The 20,898-nt window shown below is 38.7% G+C and overlaps 1 protein-coding gene across 1 annotated transcript in view; it reads right to left on the bottom strand.

The window, feature by feature from the left end:
- Positions 1–20,898, bottom strand: part of PLCE1 (phospholipase C epsilon 1) — a 313,510-nt gene that overhangs the window by 269,778 nt on the left and 22,834 nt on the right. The window contains exon 2 of the mRNA XM_032432419.1: positions 5,657–7,213. Within this exon, the coding sequence (XP_032288310.1) occupies positions 5,657–6,859 (1,203 nt within the window). The 5' untranslated portion in view covers positions 6,860–7,213. The remainder of the gene's footprint in view (positions 1–5,656; positions 7,214–20,898) is intronic.

The following is a 20,898-nucleotide window of genomic DNA, read 5'->3' as shown; positions in this document are numbered from 1 at the left end:
TATCTCAATAAATCTATTAAAAACAGAAGAAATCAAAGAAGTCCTCCTTGCCTCCAAAGAGCTCTGCTATTGGGATTCAAAGTATGGGTTCTCCTTACCCTTGAAAGATGATGGTGTCTCTGGGTTGCTGAAGACTGAGCGTTTGAGGGGTGATGGCCTAAATGACAGGGACGGGGCATGGGCTCAAGGGCTGAATGTTGGTTAGGGTAGGGATTTGGATGCCTGAGCTCTGCAGGACCCATATTTAATCTGAGGCTCTACATGCATCCAAGCCAGCTGCTAGAAAAAATAACCAATAGATGGAACACCATATTGGTGTCATAAGGCTCATCAAGACCAGAAAAGGACCCAGTACCACTGTCAGAACAGCTTTTCAGGGAGGGCCCTGACTGAGCCATGAGTTAGCCTAGTCATGTAAGGGTCAGGGGATGGTCACCCCTCACACCCAATGATGCTTCAGTCCTTGATGCTGAATCCTGTGGCCACTGGGGAAGAAACCTCCACACTACTCCAAGAGGCCTATAAGCCCTAAGGGGACTGTTATACTTGAATCAGCACCCAGGGAGGGGACCAAAGGGAGAGGGACACTATTATCACTCATGACTACAGGAGGTCATTCTATGGGTAGCTTGTGTAGAAATGCAGGGTGTGCATTAGATCAGGACTCCATGTGATGGTCTTATCCTTGCCTATGGGTTCCGATTCTTTTCAGACCACATTTTAACCATGGCCCATTTCCAGGGATGAGGCCTTTCCAGCTGCTAATTCCTATTATGCAGGACATCTGGGGAAAAGGAAAAAAAAAAATCCTAGTGCTGATACTGTCCCAAGGCTACCATCTTAATAACAGTTGCCATGAATATATTCACCTTAAATTAGTGTCCAGGGTCAGCATTTTTCATTTTCATTCCATTTTTTTGCCAAATCCTAGCCAAAGAGCTGGTGGAACTACAGAGATGTGGAATTAAATTTATCCTAAACGGCCCCGATGCAGTTAATAAGGGAAAGTTGTCCAATCATCACAGAGTCGGCCTCTGACAGCCTGTCACATTTTCCACTGATGCACCAGACGTGACTAAACTGTGCAGCGGCTGTCCGTCCGGGATCTGGATTCCCTTTCACTGTGCTCAGCAGGAAGGGGCCAGCATCGTCCTATACCCATGTCATGAACCTGACATAACCCTTAGTAATGGAAGAGGAGGCCTGGCATGCCACCGAGCGCAGGCTTTTAGCTTAGCCTGCACACCCTGTGAAATTTTAATTGTTTCAAGGTCCACACTGTACCCAACCTGTAGGGAGACCAAATTTCTGGAGGAGAAAATAATACATGTTGCTATTTCAGCAGCCATCTGTTACAACACTGGACAGCAGGGCTCAATGGATATCTGATCATCCCTAAAAGTTACAACTTGGAAGATGAATTTATTATTGGTTGGTGCCTTGACATCTAGCAGAGAAAATATGGACTCAAAGACATATATACTGACAAAGGTATTTACGTTAAACACTCAAAAATTTTTCATTGCCTCCTAAATTTAATTCTCTCTGCTAAAGAGTAGAATAAAATGTGAAGAAGAAAGATATATTTTAGAAGGAAGAAAGAAGAGTAAGAACTAGCAACACAGAAGCTGGTTTGATTTTCCTTCTTAATTTACAGTTTTTCTAGTCTGATTTTTTTAAACAATAAATTCATTGTTTTCTATTTTGCCGTACATATTCTTATACAGTGAATCCTCCTGCAGACCATGGCAGGGACATAAATGAAGGGATGATATGGGAGCTCGTGGCCTGTCTGCCCCCGCCACCCTCCCCTCCTCCACTCTCCATTCTTCAAGGCACACGGAACTCAGGTTACATGAATGATTCCAGGACAGGCAGAAACTTCTTGTCCTTCATATTCAGAGTAACTCTGAGTACTCCAAACTCCCCCCAAAATTCAGGCAGGGAGAGGATTTTTTTTTTTTAAAGATTTTATTTATTTATTTGACAGACAGAGACACAGTGAGAGAGGGAACACAAGCAGGGGGAGTGGGAGAGGGAGAAGCAGGCTTCCCACTGAGCAGGGAGCCTGATGTGGGGCTCGATCCCAGGACCCTGGGATCATGACCTGAGCCGACGGCAGACGCTTAACAACTGAGCCACCCAGGCGCCCCTGGGAGAGGATTTTTTAGAAGGAAAAACACCCTTAACCAACTTTCAACCTGGAGACTTCAGCCACTTGCCAAAATATGCCATCTTGTGAAGCCAATAAATGGAAAGCAGGAGAGCAGGAGGAGCGTGGCTCTAACTGGATAAGGGGTAGAGTTTTCATTTCTCACAATGCAAGGGGAGGAGGATACCAATATGGTTAGTCAGTCAGCAAGCATTAATCCTCATTAATGTCTCCCATTCTTCTCTGCACAGCTGTGCAAACATAAATTAATTGGGTCATTCTGACGAAGGCATACAAGAAAAAAATTTCAATGGGAGGCAGAGGAACTAATTGGACACACAACACATTCTTCAAATGTGCAGAAGGATTGTACAAGCTACCACATCATAGACTGGGAGATAGACATCCAAATTCACACCACCATAAACTCCCCTATGGGAGAAGCTCCAAAAAAGCAGAAGGAGGTGGGGACATGTTCATGACAAAGCATATGATAAACTGCCAGAGTGAGAACAGTGGTTCCCACTCCTTGCCAGATGCTGTGCTGTCAACTTCACAGGGCCATTCCATTTAACCCCCTAATAATACAATTACCTCCAATTTACTTATAAGGTAATTAGAAACAAAGAAGTCAAAGAACTTGCCGGAGGTCACACCAGCAGTAAATGGAGGACTCACAGTGGTTGACTTTCAATTCAGGCTGACTGACTCCAGAGACCATGTTCCTAAGATGACATTGTCCTGTTTTCTATATACTTGGCATTAGGCTTGCATCTCAGAGAGTAGAAAAAAGGTAGGGCCACTTCTTGCCCTTAATCAACTTATAATCTGATTGGGGAACCAGGATGGATATGTGTGAAATGGTCAGGGACAGGAGCATTGCATTAGGGTCTGCATTGTTCTGGTGAAGGAAGCCACTTAGAGGAGTTGGGGGAAGTGGCTAAAATTCATCTGTGCAACTTTGAGAAGGATTTCTACCAGACTCTAAACTAAAAACTGAGACACTGAAAGAATACTATACTTTAGAAAATACTGATTCATTCCTGCCGTGGTACGGTTTGACTATTCAAAAAGGGCTCTCCCTTTCAGAACTCTCACTTCAGAAAGGACAGGACAGTCAGCCCCTTCCCCAGCTTCATCTTAATGGTTCATAAATATGCCCACAGCCTCCTGGAAACCCAGTCAGAGAGGAGAGAGGACTTCTTAGAGTTCACTCTGACCAAGGTGTAGCAACCTCTCCCAGCCTCCAGAGACTAAGAAGGGAGGATATGATTTGCATCATCTCTTTGGTCCTTTTCACTGGAAATTACCCATCCCAGGGCCTCTGACTGACATAAAGGGGCAGACTGGAACTAGGGACCCGGGACTCATGAACATTCTCAGGAGAAGTGGCAGTGCTCCAGAAATTGGAGGAGTGAGTATGGTCATGCCAGAAATTATTCTGCAATTATTTACAGCAGACGAATGACCCTCATGCCTGTGTAAGTGTGTGTGTGTGTGGGGGGGGGGGTGGCCTATGATAACAGTTCTCAACCAATCGGTTTCCATTCCCTTTGCTGCATTTAAATTTCTGTTGTATTCTTAACATTCAACTTCAGGTATGCATGAATTTTTTAAATCCCTGCCTTTTTAATTGGGAAGACACATTACTGTGATGAGGTCCTTTCTCCCTGCATGGACAAAATTCAGTCTCAAGAGCTGGGGAGCCTGTGTGTCGCTGACATCACCTTGCTTGTGACTCAGGTTTTATGAGGAATCAGATGAGGTGGCAAAAACAAATCTGCGAACACTTGCTGGGTGAATGGTAGGTTGAATGCACAGAAAGAAGGGCCTGCGGGTCATCCCTTTTCAGGCAGGCTTTCAGCTCAGCCCTGCCACTCCTGAGAGCCCAACCAGGGTCAGGGTCTTTAGGAGAGAGCAAATATTCCTTAAATGTCCCGACCAAAGAACAAAGAGCTCAGTTAAAGCTCCTGGACAGCAGTTCTCAACTCCACAGAATCATAGAATCCCCAGGAGATCTCTGAAAAAACATTCATGCTGAGCCCGACCCTAGCGATTCTGTTTCAGAGGGTCAGGAGTGGGGCCTGGACACTGTGGTTCTAACACAGAACCAGGGTTAGAACTGCCGCACTGAACACAGCCAAGTCCAGAAGCATCAGTGAGTGTGGTTACTCAATCAACAGACTCTGAAATGAACATAATTCTTCTGTTCAATCCTAGCTATACCACTTAGCAGTTAAGTGACCGTGGACAAGGTACATGACTTCCCTGAGACTCTGTTTTCTTAGCAATACAATGGGGTTAATAATCATACCAGTATCAGAGGGTAGTTGAGAGGATTGCATGAAATCAAGTATGTAAATTATGTGACCCAATGTCTAGTACGTGTAAAATGCACAGTAAGTATCAGCTCCTGTGACTGATGATGGTGACAGTAAAAATATACCAGTTATGTTTCAATAAAAGGAATGTTTTTCTAGACTGGGTATTTATTCACAAGGCCAGGTCTTAAGGAATTGTGAAACACTGGAATGTGAGAGTTAGACATTTGGCATGTCCTTCAGTTATGAATATAGGCAATAAGACTCAGTAGTAGGAGCAGCACCTATGATCTTGTCACCGATAGAAATCACAGATATTTCCATATATTACAGTCATCATCAAAACCGTAAAAGAGTATTTATATTTAGGGTGACCAACTGCCCTGGTCTGCTCAGGACTGAGGGGGTTTCCCTAGCTGTAGATTTGCAGGGCTAAACTGGGAAGTCCCAGGGAAACCGTTCCCTACTGACATTCCTCACTACTTAGAAATTACAGTAGTTATCGCCTCACTGAATGCCACTGTTCAATGTGTTAATAAAGAAGCACCTACCCTGCTGTATATCACAATTTCAAACAATATCTTGGTAAGTGTACATATGGCCACATAATCTGTGTCCTTTATAACACTTTGTATTTCATTTGATGCATTTAAAAGCATTGTTCTGAGTCCACAGGCATCACCAAATTGCCAAAGGGGTCCATGGCACAAAAAAAATGAAAAGGAAAGAAACTGGGAACATTGGTTGGAAAATGGAGGAAACCAGATTTTAAGTGCTTTTAGGCCCTGCAACCTAAAAATATGGCAGAAGGAAGACATAAGCATGTGCCTCCAAAGGACACGACTAGATAATCAGTCAATGGAGCTGCTTTCCCACTATCAGCAGTCTGTCTTATAATCCTACAAACAGTAACCAGGGAGTCTCCCTAATTTCTGCACTCCTGATGACATATATATGTGTATTTTACATATATACTTACCTCGTTGCAAAGTTAACTCAATCTTGACAGCTACCAATTGGAGTATCATGTTAGGTCTACTGGTTTCCAATAACTACAAAATGCTTCCCCTAAGAATCACAATTTGACAGAACTTAAAACTTTCCATGAATTAAAACAATGGAAAATTGGATTTTCAAAGATCAAATTTAAAGAAGTGGTCAAAAATGAAACTTTAACTCTTACCCGATACCACTGGGCTTCTGATAGGCACGGGCTCCCGTCCTGCCTAATCACCACCACTGACAGCCTTTCCAGAATTCTCCCACGGGGCAATAAGAGACCACTTCTCTTCTGATCGATGTAACTGTAAGCTCCCAGCCCAATGTGACCAGAAGGCAGAGTTCTCATGATTGCCCTTGTCCCGGTATACACAGATTTCTTTACTTCCCTGTCATTTTTACAAAATCTCCTCACTAACAAAGTGGACCTCTCCTTTTTGCTCTTAAAAAAATCTTCTTCTACATCTTCACAATTATCAGGGAAGTCCTCAAAATGGCTCAGAAAGGTCTTGGCAGGTGGACTGTTAGTCAAGTCCTCCCTGCAAAAGCTGTCACTTGAACATACCACACTGGCCCTCTGGCAAGAACCTTCAAAGCACAAGTATTTGTCATCCAAGGTGTCACAATGATCACACTGCAGCTGCCCATTCTTATTATCACAGTTTTCGGCCAATTCCATGAGTTTACAAGTATATGCCACATAATTTTTCTTTTGCTCCTCACCAACACCAGGCAGTGGTACACAGTTTCCACAATCATCCAAAATCAAGTTACCTGACAGGGTACAGAAAGCATCTGACACTCTTCTCTCAACTTCATAATGAAAGTGAAATGCTGCCGTGTTACTGTCAGGGTCTGCCTGGCCAGTCTCTACAACGGCTGACTGACTTCCTAAGGGGCTAATGTCCATGGGAGGTCGATCGATTTCCAGTTGAATTCCAGGAAATGCCTTTCTTTCCAGTGAGGATGGGATTCCAGTTTCCAAACATGGGTCTTCCTCCATGACAGAATTGCACATGTCATAACACTGGCTCTGAGGAAGGATGCACTGGCGGTTTGTCAGTATGTTGTTGTGGTTAATGTTAAGGTTTTTCACAGAAACTGGTGTGCTTTCTGCCCAGCACTTTTCATTGCTGTTCTCATCGCTCACTGTTTTCTCCCTTGCTATGGAGAGAATCTTGGGCAAGTTGCTTCCAGAAGATTCTTCTTTAAGCTTGTTCATCCGTGGGATGGTAGAAGTCTGCCCACTCTGCCTGACACTATGTGCCTTTGGAACACTGACGTCCGAGACCTTTTCACTACTTTCATCTACAGCCGATGGAGTGGACGTCACTTTTCTCTGAGTCACAGGTGTGAGAACAGAAGCTGCCATTTCTTCAGATGTCATCTTGACGCACACACAGGTTTTAGCTATTGCTGTTTCTCCTCTCTGGTGATCATGTCAAGATGCTTATAAAACAACTTATTATTAAAATAATCTTAGATATACAAGTCCTCTGAGAAACAGTGTGACAATTTCTTTGATTCAGGTGCATTAAGAGCCAAATAAATTTCCCCAGTTATCACTTCCCGTCGTCTGCAATATGTTTTTCTAGACCAGGGTTTTAAGGTGGCAGTTCAACTTTCTTTCCTCTATTATTTGAAGTAATTCTTTTGGAGATTTTTACTCGGGATTGCATTCTGCAAATTCTGATCCATTACTGACTTACTAATGATTTTAAAAATCCAGTTTCAATGTTTCCTGAAAGAAAAAGACATGATGTCAATGCTGTGGCACTAAATAAATTTTTTAAAATGAACTTCATAATAATTCTAAGCTAATGCTAAATATGAACCAATTTTGAGGAAGGAGTTTTGCAATTGATAGCTACTTCCAATGTTTTAGGTATTTGTTTTTCTGATTTAATATTTCAGAAATTCTGTTTCCAGCCGAAGTAGAGTAATAACAGAGACCAGAAATATCCCTCCATCTTAAACAACTGAAAAAATCAGAAAAAAAATTACGAAATAATGGTTTTTAGATATTGAACAAGAGGTAACACAGAATAGTGATTCCTGAAATAAGAAAAAACAAACAAATGAGGAGAGCCCTATAAATGCCCTAGCTTACAGCTTGAGAGCTATGCTACAGGGGAGGAAAGAGGAACTCAGGTTGAACCCAACAGAGTGCTGATTTAAAGAAAAAAAAAGTTGAAAGTTCAGTAAGGCCACAAAAACTGGAGAAAGAAGACAAATTAAGTGGAGAGGAGCAAAGATAAAAATGGTAGCAGGCTTCTCATGAGGAACAATGCAAGCTATGGGGAGGTGGGTGGGGGGATGGGTGAAATAGGGGATGAGGATTAAAGAGTACACTTATCATGATGAACAAATAAAATAAGAAACAATACAAGCCAGATGAGAGTGGAGTAAATCTTTAAAGTACCAAAGTACTTTATTTCTTTTAATACTTTAAAAGGAAAAAAAAAGAAAAAATACTGCCAACTTAGAATTCTAAACCCAGCAAAAATATCTTTTGTAAACAAAAATAAAAACTTTCTAGACATATAAAAGCTGAAAGAAGTCATCACCAGCAAACTTGCATATAAGAACTGTTAAAGGAAGTCCTTTAGGCAGAAGGAAAATGATACCAGATAGAAATTTGGATCGATGCAAAAGAATAGAGTATGGAAAATGTTAAATATGTGGGTAAGTACAAATTTTCTTATTGTAAATCACTTAAGATAGTTGATCTTTTGAAGCAAAAATAATAGCAATGTATTATGGGGTTCTAACAAATGCAGAAAAAAATATATGACAATAAAAACACAAGGTCAAGAGAAGAGAAATGGAAGTATATTGTTATAATATTATTTTCTACGTGAAGTGGTATAATATTACTTAAAGGCAGGCTGTCATAAGTTAAAGATGTATACTATAAGCCCCAATGCAACCACTTTAAGATATAGGTAATAAGTCAAAATATTAGAATCATAAAAAATTTCAAAGAATCAAAAGGCAAAAAAAGGGGAAAAGATGAACAAAGAACAGATGTGACAAATGTGACTGTGTGTGTGTACTCCCTCTGTTTTATTTTTTATTTTTTTATTTTTTTTTTTTAAAGATTTTTATTTATTTATTTGACAGAGAGAGAGAGAGCGAGAGCAGGAACACAAGCAGGGGGAGTGGGAGAGGGAGAAGCAGGCTTCCCGCTGAGCAGGGAGCCCAATATGGGGCTCGATCCCAGGACCCTGGGATCATGACCTGAGCCGAAGGCAGACGCTTAACGACTGAGCCACCCAGGCGCCCCCCTCTGTTTTATTTTTTTAAAAGATTTTATTTATTTAATTGGGAGAGAGAGAGAGAGAGAGTAAAGCAGGGGGAGCAACAGGCAGAGGAGAAGCAGGCTCCCTGCTGAGCAAGGAGCCTGATGCGGGGCTCAATCCCAGAACCCTGAGATCGTGACCTGAGCCGAAGGCAGACACTTAACCAACTGAGCCACCCAGACGTCCCTCCCTCTGTTTTATTTGAATAAGAAATTTTTCAGGTGAATGTCGGTGGACATAAAAATTTTCAATTTATGAAAAGCATTATTAAAAAAATAATTCAGCTTATCTTTATTCTCCAAATTATTAAACCCTGTTCTATGTTTGGAACTGTGTAATGGGCTAGATATCCAGGACCTGCTTGCAAGTCTACTGAGAGAGGGAGAATTGAACAAATTTCAATCCAGTGTGGCAAGTGTAATTATCAAGGATATATAAGGCACTATGAGACCGTGGGTATCCATCACAAGTATACCATTCCTTTGTAGGTAAAGCTGTCGTTTCCAAGACAAAGGATGAGCATTCATGCTCTGCTGTCAACAGCAGATTTGACCTATCTTTGCCCTTTGCCACACAGGTGTCCCTCTTCCCCTCGCATCTCCCTTTTCCTCTTGTACCAAAGAAGTAGCAACTACTCTTCCCTTACATATATGCCACTCAAGTGCAGTCTTCACAACTACCTTGAAAAATCAGAGGACACCCTATCAATCAGATACTTCACAGAGTCAGTAAGGCCACAAAGAGCAGCAAGGTCCTGGTTCAACCTAACCCTTCCACCTTTCACATCCTCCTTCCAACTTGGTTTCTTTTTATTTTCTTTGGGGAAATGCCTCTCTTATTTTTGAAGATATGTGCTCAGTGTAAAACAATTCAAACAATGCAGAAAAACACAAAGAAAAAAAAAATTCAACTTAACATAAATCCCACTATCCAGAGATAACCACTATTAATACTTTGAGAAAACTCCTTCCAGAAGGCTCCCTATGCACCAACACACAGAGGTATATGTATATAATTACACAAGCACCTGATCATGTTGTACATCCTGATTTACACCGGCTTTTTTTTTTTAACAAATTTAATTCATGAATAGCTTTTCATGTCAAGAACTATATAGATAATTTTAATGGCTTATGGCTTATGGCAGTAACTTGGTTTCAGTATCTTTGCTCTATTATTTAGAGTAACTTTTAAAGCCAAAACCTCCAGACTGACTGTTAATGTGTCCTTTCTCACCTATGGGAGGAAGGTAATTCAAGGCAAGTGCTGCTTAACTCCTGTTTTAAGCACTTTGAAATTATTAACTCATATAATTCTTATTCAACCCTACAAGATAGCATGATGGTTTTAAAATATGTCCATGAATTCTCTGATACTCCTCCTTTCAAAAGCTGGAGCCTAACTGCCTTCCCCTTGCTGTACTCAGTGACTTCCTTCCAACATACAGAATACGTTGGAAGTTACAGTTTATGACTTCTGAGAGTAGATCATAAAAGGTCATAAAATCATTGGGGTTTCCTCCTTGCTCTCCTCTTGTTTGCTCTGGGGGAAATCAGCTGCCATGTCATAAGGAGAGTTCCATGTGGCAAGAACCGAGGCCTCCTGCCAATAGCCACTGGTGTGAGCCATCTTGGAAAGGGATTCTCCAACACCAGTCAAGGCTTCACGTGACTGCAGCCATGGTCTACATTCTACATATTGATTCTAACATCATGAGCAAGGCTGAACCAGAAGCACTCAGCTCCCAAATTCCTGAACCATAGAAAATATGAGATAAGAAGTGTTTATTGTTTTGAGATGTTTTGAGGTAATTTGTTGCACAGCAAGAGAGAACTAAAACAGATCAGTTCTATCATTATCCACATTTGACAGATTAGAAACCAAAGCACAGAGAAGCTAAGTTGCTTGCCAAAGATCACACTGCTGGAAAATGGTGGAGTCAGGATTCAAAACCAAGAAACCTGACTCCAGAATCTATGCTCTTCACCATAGTTATGCTGCTTTCTTCCTACCTAGTTTGAAACCTCATGGGTTTGAATTCTTGATATCTGCTAGCTGAAGAGATCCATGGCTTCCGAGAGGATCCTCTTTTATTTGAGTTTGTCTCTGGAAGGCTGAGATCTTTGTTTTGCCTCCAGCTGTAATCACAGCCAAGGACTGAAGACTCCATCTCAGGTCATTCTTTTATTCAACAAATTCTTATTGAGTATGACATTAAATGAGGCAGTAATCTGTCCTTGATTTCTTTATAAGCTAATAAATCATCAGGTAAGGTACAGTGCAAGTAGGGCTATAATCTGGGTTAACACAGAGAAAGAGCATCTAAATCAGATAGTGGGGACAAGGCGGGAGTGATTGCCAGGGAGGTTTTCTGGAGGAGATGATGATCAAGCTGAGTTTTGAAAGACAAGAAGGAATTCGCTAAAGAGGTGGTGTGGAGCTTTCAGAAAAGATTCTCATGGAAAAAAACAATAAGACATTGGCACCTGGCACTTCAGGCAAATATTTTAACTACTTTGGGTTTGGGTTGATTTCCTCTCTTGTAAGAGAAATAAAATCACCTATTCCATCAGATTATGAAGAAAATGCTTTGCAGAGTGCCTGGATAGCTCAGTCAGTTGAGCATCTGCCTTCAGCTCTCAGGTCATGATCCCAGGACCCTGGGATCGAGCCCCACGTCAGGGAGACTGCTTCTTCCTCTCCCCCCTGCCTGTGCTCTCTCTTGCTATCTCTCTCTCTCAAATAAATAAAATCTCGAAAAAAAAAAAAAAGAGAGAAAAAAGAAAATGCTTTGGGAATCAAAAGTTAAGGGCAAATGTTTGTTATTCTATGCCTTGTAAAGTTCAGCAGTTCCGTTGGTGACATGGTGTTGAATTTACTTTTGTCAGATGCACCCACTCCACTCACCAGGTTCACTCAAATTTAAATTTTAATTCTATAACTGGGACTGACTCCCTGAATCCCAGCTGCATGACCATGAGCTGGTTATATGATCAATCCTGAATTATACTTCCCATTTCTATAACATTAAAATGAAACACACATATTTTTCTACCTACCTCCTCTTGGTTAGCCCTAGGTTGTCTATGAAGGAAGATGGGTTAGGTTAAAGTTATAGCTAGCATTAGACAGTTGGCTGAAGAAAACCTGAAGCACTGAATAAAGATCACAGTCAAAGAGTTCTGAAGAAGAAAGAGATGGAGAAAAAGATTCTTCTTTTCTTAATGTGGTTTGTAGGGGAAACTAGAGAAGGACCAGCCCAGGAGAGATCAAAGGATATGTGGGTTAAGAATATGGAAGAATAAGAGGGAACTTGTCAAGGTAGCATTTCCAAGCTAGAGATGAATTAGGATGGGTAATATGTTTAGGGAAATGAATGGCCATGAAGTATGGCTATGGAGATGCCAGGGTGCTGGAAATCCTAGACAAAATGGTAAGAAAAGAAAAAGAAATGAAAGGTTTAAGAAGAATCAGGAGTGACATAGAGTAAGTTTTCAGCTTCAGGATAGAGAAATATCAGTCACAAATAACCTTGTTGACAAATTTCCATGGGCTAAACCAGGGGCTAGCAAACTACAGACAGAAGTCCAAATCTGACCTGTTATCTGTTTTTGTAAATAAAATTTTATTGGAACACAGCCATGGCCATTCATTTACGTAATGTCTATGGTTTCTTTTGCATTACAATGATAAGAGTTGAGAAACTGTGACAGAAATCATGCAGCCTACAAAGCCAGAAATATTCACCACCTAGCCCTTTATACAAAAAGTTTACCAAACCGTGTGCTAGATAAATGAGTTAATAAAATGCCTGGTTAGAGCCCGAAAACTAAGTGGGAGGCTTAAAAGCCATCTTCATATATTTGAAGAACTGAGATGAGGAAATAGGCTGGTTACATATTGTTTCAAAAGGTAGGATCAGGGCCAAAACAAATGAATTATTGGGGAGGTATGCTTTGGATTACTGTAATAAAGTATTCTCTTTTAGATCTGTTTAACAAAGGAGAAGCTATCTTGGATGGCAGTCTTCTCCTCATTGTTGATACAGGGATTTAAATAGAGAGAGGCACAGTGTTCAGCATAGCAGGTGTTCAATAGGTGTTGAATATTAGAGTGAATGAATACTGTCTATAATGGTTAATTATAAAAATAATGGCTCATACTTATTGAACATGTATCTTGTGTCAGGCATGTTCTAAGCACAGTGTATATAATATCTCATTTAATCTTTATAATAACATTATCAGTAGGGTGGCAGAAACTACTAATTGTCCCCAAAAATCTGTTCTCATTTTTCTCAGTAATAGAACCTCTGAATTTTAGCCAAGCATATGGCCATCCCTCTATCGGCCTCACTATTAGCTAGATGTAGTCATGTCACTAAGTTATTACTAATTAGAAATAAGCAGAAGTGGTTTGCTATTTCTGGGAAGTCTTTGAATAGAAAGGTGTGCCTTTCTCCTCCCCCTTTCTCCTTTCTGCTGGCCGGAGGGAAGGCATGATGACTAGAGCTGAAGCAGCCATATTAGACCATGAGGTAAACATAAGGATGGATATCTTTCATAGTAAAGAAATAAGATAGAAGCATGGGTGCTTGTTTCCTGGATTTGGGGGAAAGAAAAAGAAATTTTATGTTGTTTAAGCAACTACTATTTTAGGTTTTCTGTCACTTACATCCAAACTTTTTCCTAACTAATAAAGGTAAATACTATTATCACTCCCATTTTATGGATTATGCTCAGAGTATTTGAATGGCTTATCTAAAAGTAGAGATGTAATATAACAACGAACCTGTAGAGAGAATTCCTGCATTGGAGGGAAAGTTATATTCACTAATTGGCAATATGTCTCCACTTTTATGTTTCTAGGCCAGATGAAATCCTTTGTGTCATAAAGAACAGTTAAATGAGAAAAATATTAAATACAAGCCCATTGTTTTTTATGATTGTAAATGTCAGAAGGAGGTGGGATTTAACGACAACAACAACAACAAAAACTATCAGACAACTATCAATTATTTATTAAGCACCTGTTACATTCCAAGTTCAGAAGTAAGGTAGTTGTGGACCAGGAGATCAGTAAAGCTCTGATGGAGGGGGATTTAACCTGGAACTTTATAGAGAGGTAGCAATTACTTGTATCCATAACCAAAAAAGAGACCTTGGGTAAAAGGAACAGCATAAAGGAAGATAAAGAAGTAGGAAAATACAATGCATAACTATGAATTTATCTGAAGTTCTTAGGAGAACATTTAATTCAATCAAAGAAAGTGAAAGTTGTAATTTCACCATCATGGGAAGAAATACTAGGGCAACTGTCAAAGCTGGTAACAGGATGTAATAGTCCTATTTCATCTTTAAACTTAAAGGATTTTAGAGATTCACTTACAGTATCATGTATATGACAGATGAACAACCATGCCACAGTTATGCACTTATGCATTCTCTTCCCCAAAGACCACTCTGCAAAGCAATTAAAGAAAATATTTTGCCTACATAACCCTTCCTCCCTTTCTCCCTTCGACAGGCACACCCACACCCAAACCCTACATGATGAGTCAGTCTTCACTCTTTCTTCTCCACGGAATGTTTGCTGCTCCACTCCCTCCTGACCTCCTTTCTCTGAACTATTATGATGGAAACCCCATAACTTACAAAGAAACAAAGCTTTTAAAACATTCCCCAAAGGCACTTGTGTACTAATCTGGGTCCTTTTCCAAAACCCCACAGACTTAACCCATTGTGACTTCCACTCCCTTTATAAGAAAAGTTTCAAAGTCTGTGATGCTAGACTGTTGACACAGAGAACCCAGAGATACCCTAATCTTTATACTCTGTGTATATTAAATAGGAGTTAAACGATAGGTAGATGCCAAAGTTATACAAATATTTTTGAACTAATACATTGATAAGGTTGCTAATATAGTAAAATGGAGGATCACAAAAGAAGTTTGCTCATAACATGTTAATTCTCAATTATAAAACTCACAAAGAAAGGAAATCCTCACTGTAAACACGGTCTCCGATCAGCCTGCAAATCACCCCTCTCACTCTATTGCTCTCCCAGAAATGTGGAGTCATAGACATTATTAGAACTTTAATCCAAGAGTGGAGGCAGATAGGATTGCAGTGTTGTGACACTCACAGGACTCCCTCTCCTTTGCTGAAGTACAATCATGTCAAGAAATTCTGGAGTTATGCGTAGGTACACACATGCGCGCACACACACACACACACACAAAGATGCATGTTTTTGATAAGAGAGATGAGAAGGGAGAAAAGTGAGCAGCAGAAGGTGGTATTAGAACCCTCCATGATTTAGTCCCAGTCTATTTTTTCCAGCTCCATCACTGACGAATACCCCCAAGGAGAAGATATCCTGTCACACTGGTCTTTTTGCCATGTATTGAACCAGCCTAGCATTAATGCCTCTGTGCATTTCCCTTCCCACTGTTTTCTCTCTCTGCTAAGACTCCTTCACCTAGCTTAAATGGCACCTCCACTCTGTAGCCCTACCTGAAACCCACTTGACAGCATTAATTGCTCTTATCTGTTTCCCACAGTTCTTACTACACTTCACCAGTACAACATGTCATGAAACACTACACTGTAGCAATTGATTATATAGGAACCCTGCATGGACTGAAAGCTTGTGAAGAACAGAGACCTTGCATCTTTAAACTTAAGGAGGTTTATAGATACTCTGCACCCTACATTCCTGGTACAGTATCAAGGTATATAGTCTCAATAGACATTTTATTCTCTCCTTTTTTTCCATGGCTCTTTGAGCCCAATCCTTGTTCATTAAGACCTGGATCCTTAAGAACTTTCAGTCTCCTAAGTTCCCAACCTCCTCCTGTTTCACTCCATCCCATATGATTTTCAGAAAAATATTCCCCATCACTTCTTGGACTTTGGCTAGGTTCAAGCACAGAAAAATATTCCCCAAACATTATTTTAATCATATCATTCCTTGAGAAAAAACCTACCCTAATCCTTTTTTTTAAAAAGATTTTATTTATTTTTTAAAATCTTATTTATTTTTTAGAGAGAGAGAGAGAGATCACAAGCAGGGGGAAGGGTAGAGGAAGAAGCAGACTTCCCACTGAGCAGGGAGCCCAATGCAGGACTCAATCCCAGGACCCTGGGATTATGACCTGAGCCGAAGGCAGACACTTAACTGACTGAGCCACCCAGGCACCTCAACACACCTTACCCTAATCCTTAAGAATATCATCAATTAAAAAAAATTCCTATTCCTATAGCAACAATGTCCACAATAGCCAAAATATGGAAAGAGCCCATCAACAGCTGAATGGATAAAGATGATGTGGTATATCACCCCATATATATATACTATATATACATATATATACCCCATATATATATATGATGGACTATTACCCAGCCATCAAAAAGAATGAAATCTTGCCATTTGCAACAATGTAAATGGAACTAGACAGTATTATGCTAAGCGAAATAAGGCAGTCAGAGAAAGACAAATACCATATGATTTCACTCATATGTGGAATTTAAGAAACAAAACAGATGAACATAGTGCAAGGGAAGGAAAATTAAAATGCGATAAAAACAGAGAGAGAGGCAAACCATAAGAGACTTTTAACTATAGAAACAAACTGAGGCTTGCTGGAGGGAAGGTGGGTGGGGGATGGGGTAACTGGATAATGAGCATTATGGAGGGCACTTGATGTAATGAGCACTGGGTGTTCTATGCAACTGATGAATCACTAAATTCTACCCCTGAAACTAATAATACACTATATGTTGACTAAATTGAATTTAAATAAAAAATGAAAAAAAATAAAAATCAAGAAAAAAAGTATTTGAAATGAATGAAGTTGTTAATATCACAATTTGCTAAAGCAAAATATACATACATACAAATCAACGACCTCTTCTTCCATCTTAAGAAACTAGAGAAAGAACAAATGAAATCTGAAGTAAGAGAAGAAAGGAAATAAATGATATAGAGAGATTGAAATGAAAACAATAGAGAACATCAATAAAATAAAAAGCTGGTTCTTTGACAAGATCAATGAACTTGATAAAACTTCTGCTAGACAGAACAGGAAGAAAGAGAGAAGTCACAGATGATCAATATTCAGGAATGAGAAAAGTGATATCACATAGATTTTATAGATAATAAAAGGACAATAAAGGAATGTTATGAACATTATACCCCAAAATTTTACCACTCAGATGAAATAGACAAATTCCTTGAAAGTCACAAACTATGAAAATTTATTCAAGAACAAACAGACAGGGATGCCTGGGTGGCTCAGTCCGTTAGCATCTGCCTTTGGCTTAGGTCATGATTCTAGGATCCTGGGATAGAGTCCTGCATCGGGCTCCTTGCTCAGCGGGGAGCCTGCTTTTCCCTCTGCCTACTGCTCACTCTCTGATAAATAAAGTCTTTAAAAAAAAAAGAAGAAGAAGAAACAAACTGAATAGCTTTTAATTTATTGAAGAAATTGAATTTGCAGTTCAAATCTTACCTAAAAAAAAAAAAACCCAAACAACAAAATTCCAGGCCAAGATGGTTTCACTGGTGAATTTTACCAAACATTTAAAGAAAATATAATACCAATTCTACCCAAACTCTTCCAGAAAATTGAAGAGGAGGAAATACTTTCCAACTCATTCTGTGAGGGCAAATCTCTGCCCTGAGATCAAAAGTAGACAAAGACATTACACACACAAAAAAAATATAGACCAATGTCCCTCATGAGCATAGACATAAAAATTTTAAAGAAATATTTATAAATTAACTGTACCAATATATAAAAAGGTTAATACATCAGTACCAAGTGGGGTTTAATCCCTGGAATGAAAGTTTGGTTTAACATTCAAAAATCAATGTAAATTATCATATTAATAAACTAAAAAAAAGAAAAAAAATTCCTGCAGGGGCTTTGGTAATGTAAATTAATTTATCAATTTGGAAAGAAATAATATTTTAACAATATTGAGGTTTCTAATCCATAAACATGACATAGCTAGCTAACACTAGAGCTCTTTCTCTTTCTCCCCACATATGTGTGTGTGTGTATATATATATATATATATATATATATAGAATATATGTATGGACATGCATACCCACATCTATGTATATATACATATATCTCTTTGCCATTTGCTATTTTATTGTGATTTAAAAGCTTTGTATAAAAACAATATCTGATATCCTCAGAGCTAATATTTAAGTTGAAATACCTTTATATTAAAACTGCCATGGACATCTAATAGTATTTTTAAAACAAAATACTGGGAACAAAATATGCCCTAGAATTAAACTGGCTTTAAACTGTGTTTAGGTAAATTAACTCCTGCATGTTTCTTGTTTTTATTAATATGACATATTGTGTGATAGCTGGGCCTAGCAGTTGTCTCAGTTATGAGTGATATTTACATCAGAGCAAAATTTAAAAAAGAAGACTCTGTAGATCCTGGGGGGATGGGGAGCCCTTCTTGACTATTTTTTGCATGTCATGGATAAAAGAGCTGCTGCATGGCCAGGCTGTTTTTACAATGTGTGTGCTGCTTACGGAATGTCACGCAGATGAACTGCGTCTGCTCACAGGAGGCAGAGGACAGCGGGTGAGTAAATTGTGTAGGCTGTGTAGAAGTGGTAGCAGAGTCAACCACATAGCTCTGTGGAGCCTACACAGGAAGATCAAGTCATGCATGGTATTGTCTGAATATGAACTCTTAATAAATTATTAAAACAAAGGATTATCTCAGGGTCCCTCAACAACCCTTGGTTCATCTGGAACCTTTCATGAAGGTGTTGAAGAGCTACCAAGGCAGTTAGACCAGGGAAGCGCAGAGAAGAGAATCTGACATTTGTTGCCACTTTGTTCCACAATGAATTTGTTGCTTTTAAAGTGATGGCTGAGAGGCTGAGACATAGATAACTGGTTTATTATAAACGTATAACTCAGGAACAGCCAGATGGAAGAGATGCGTAGGGCAAGATATGGGAAAATAACAAGTAGCATCCATGCCCTCTCCAAGCACACCACCCTCCCCAAATCTCCACATGTTCACCAACCTGGGAGCTCCATATATATTTTCTTTAATTTATCTCAGTAGTATTTTGTATTTATCTATACAGAGGTCTTGTACATCTTTTGTTAAATTTGTCCCTATGTTAGTGTTGCTATTATAAACAGAATTATTTTATGTTTCAGTTTCCAGTTGTTTGCTGCTAGTATGCAGAAATACAATTAATTATTGTGTCTAGACAATATAACTTATACCCTTGCTAAATTCAATTATTACTTCCGTAGATAATTTGTAGATGACTTAGAATTTTCTACACAGATATCCATGTCATTTTCATATAAAGAAAGTTTTAATTATTTCTTTCCAAAATGCATACCTTTTATTCTTGCCTTATTGCACTGGAGAGGATCTCCAATTATGATACCAAATTAAGTATGAAGACCATATATCCTTGCCTTTTTCTAAGTCTTTGAGGGAGAATATTCAATACATCACTATTTAATATGATGTTAGCTGTGTCTTATAAATGCCCTTTATTAAACTCAGGATGTTCCCTTGCATCCCTTGTTTGCTGGAAGTTTTTATCAAAAAGAGTTTTGCCCAGTGCTTTTTCTCCATTTATTAAGATGACTGTATGATTTTTCTCCTTGGTAAATTATATCGATTGATTTTCAAGTATTGAAACAATCTTACAAATTCATGGAAAATGGAAAGGACCTAGAGTAGCAAAATAGTTAAAGGGAGAACAAGTTGGAGGACTTATACAATCTAATTTCAACATACTACAAAGCCACAGTAATCTGAACAGTGTGTTACTGGCATAAGGACAGAAATTTAGATCAATGGAATAGAATATCCAGAAATACACCTATACATATACAGTCAATTGGCTTTTAAACAAAGATAGAGGTAATCCAGTGGGAAAATGATAGTCAATAAATGGTACTGGATCCAAATAGAAAAATAATGAACATCAACCCCTATATCACACCATACACAGTAATTAATTCAATATGGATTATAAAGTTAAAACTAAAACCTAAAACTGTAAAACATCTAGAAGAAAACAGGAAAAATCTTCATGACTTTGGATACAGAAAAATTTCTTAGGACACAAAAAGCACTAACCACAAAGGGAAAAAAAAGGTAAAATGGACTTAATCAAAATTTTTAAAAATTTAAAACTTCTGCTCTAGAAAGAAAGAAAGAAAGAAAGAAAGAAAGAAAGAAAGAAAGAAAAAGAAAGAAAGAAAGACCACAGATTGGGAGAAAATATTCACAAAACAAACATGTGAAAAAGTTCCTGTATCTAGAATATACATAAAACTCTTATAACTCAGTAATAAGCAGTTAACAACACAAGTTTTTTGAAATAGGCAAGAGACTTGAACAGATACTTCATAAAAAAACATATGAATAGCCTATAAGCAAATTGTGACAGATCAACAAAATTTCTGTATGAAATAAATGTGAAGTTCAATCCCTTCCTCACACCACACAGAAAAGTTAACTCAAAATGGATCACAAAGCAGATCCTAAATGTAAAAGCTAAAATTATAAAACTTCTAATAGGAAACATAGGAGAAAATTTTTACAACCACTGGAGGAAGCAGAAATTTCTTAGACTGAACACAAAAGCACAAACCACAAAATAAAAAAACAATAGATAAATTGCAACACAATTAAAAACATCTGCTCTTCAAAAGACAAGCCATTATTGTATGGTAGAAGATATTTGTAAGATAAATATCTAATAAAGGATCTGCATCCAGAATACATAAAAAATACCTACAACTCAATAATAAGTAGACAAATAACAGTATTTTTAAAAATGCACAAAAGTTTGAATAAGCACCTTACAAAAGAATACAAATGACCTACAAGCACATGAAAAGATGTCCAATGTTATTAGTCATCAGGGAAATATCAATTAAGATCACAATGAGATAGAACTTCATACCCACTAGAATAGCTAACATTAAAATGACTGGCCATACCAAAGTTGGTGCAAACTTGGAGAAACTGGAATATTGTGGTGGGAATACAAATTGGTACAGTGAAAAGTTTGGCAGCTTCTTATAAAGTTAAATATACAT

This window comes from Phoca vitulina, unplaced genomic scaffold (genome assembly GCF_004348235.1).
Source record: "Phoca vitulina isolate PV1807 unplaced genomic scaffold, GSC_HSeal_1.0 scaffold48, whole genome shotgun sequence".
Taxonomy (NCBI): Eukaryota; Metazoa; Chordata; class Mammalia; order Carnivora; family Phocidae; genus Phoca; species Phoca vitulina.
Note: the sequence above shows the minus strand (reverse complement) of the source record. Positions and strands in the feature narration are given on the sequence as shown.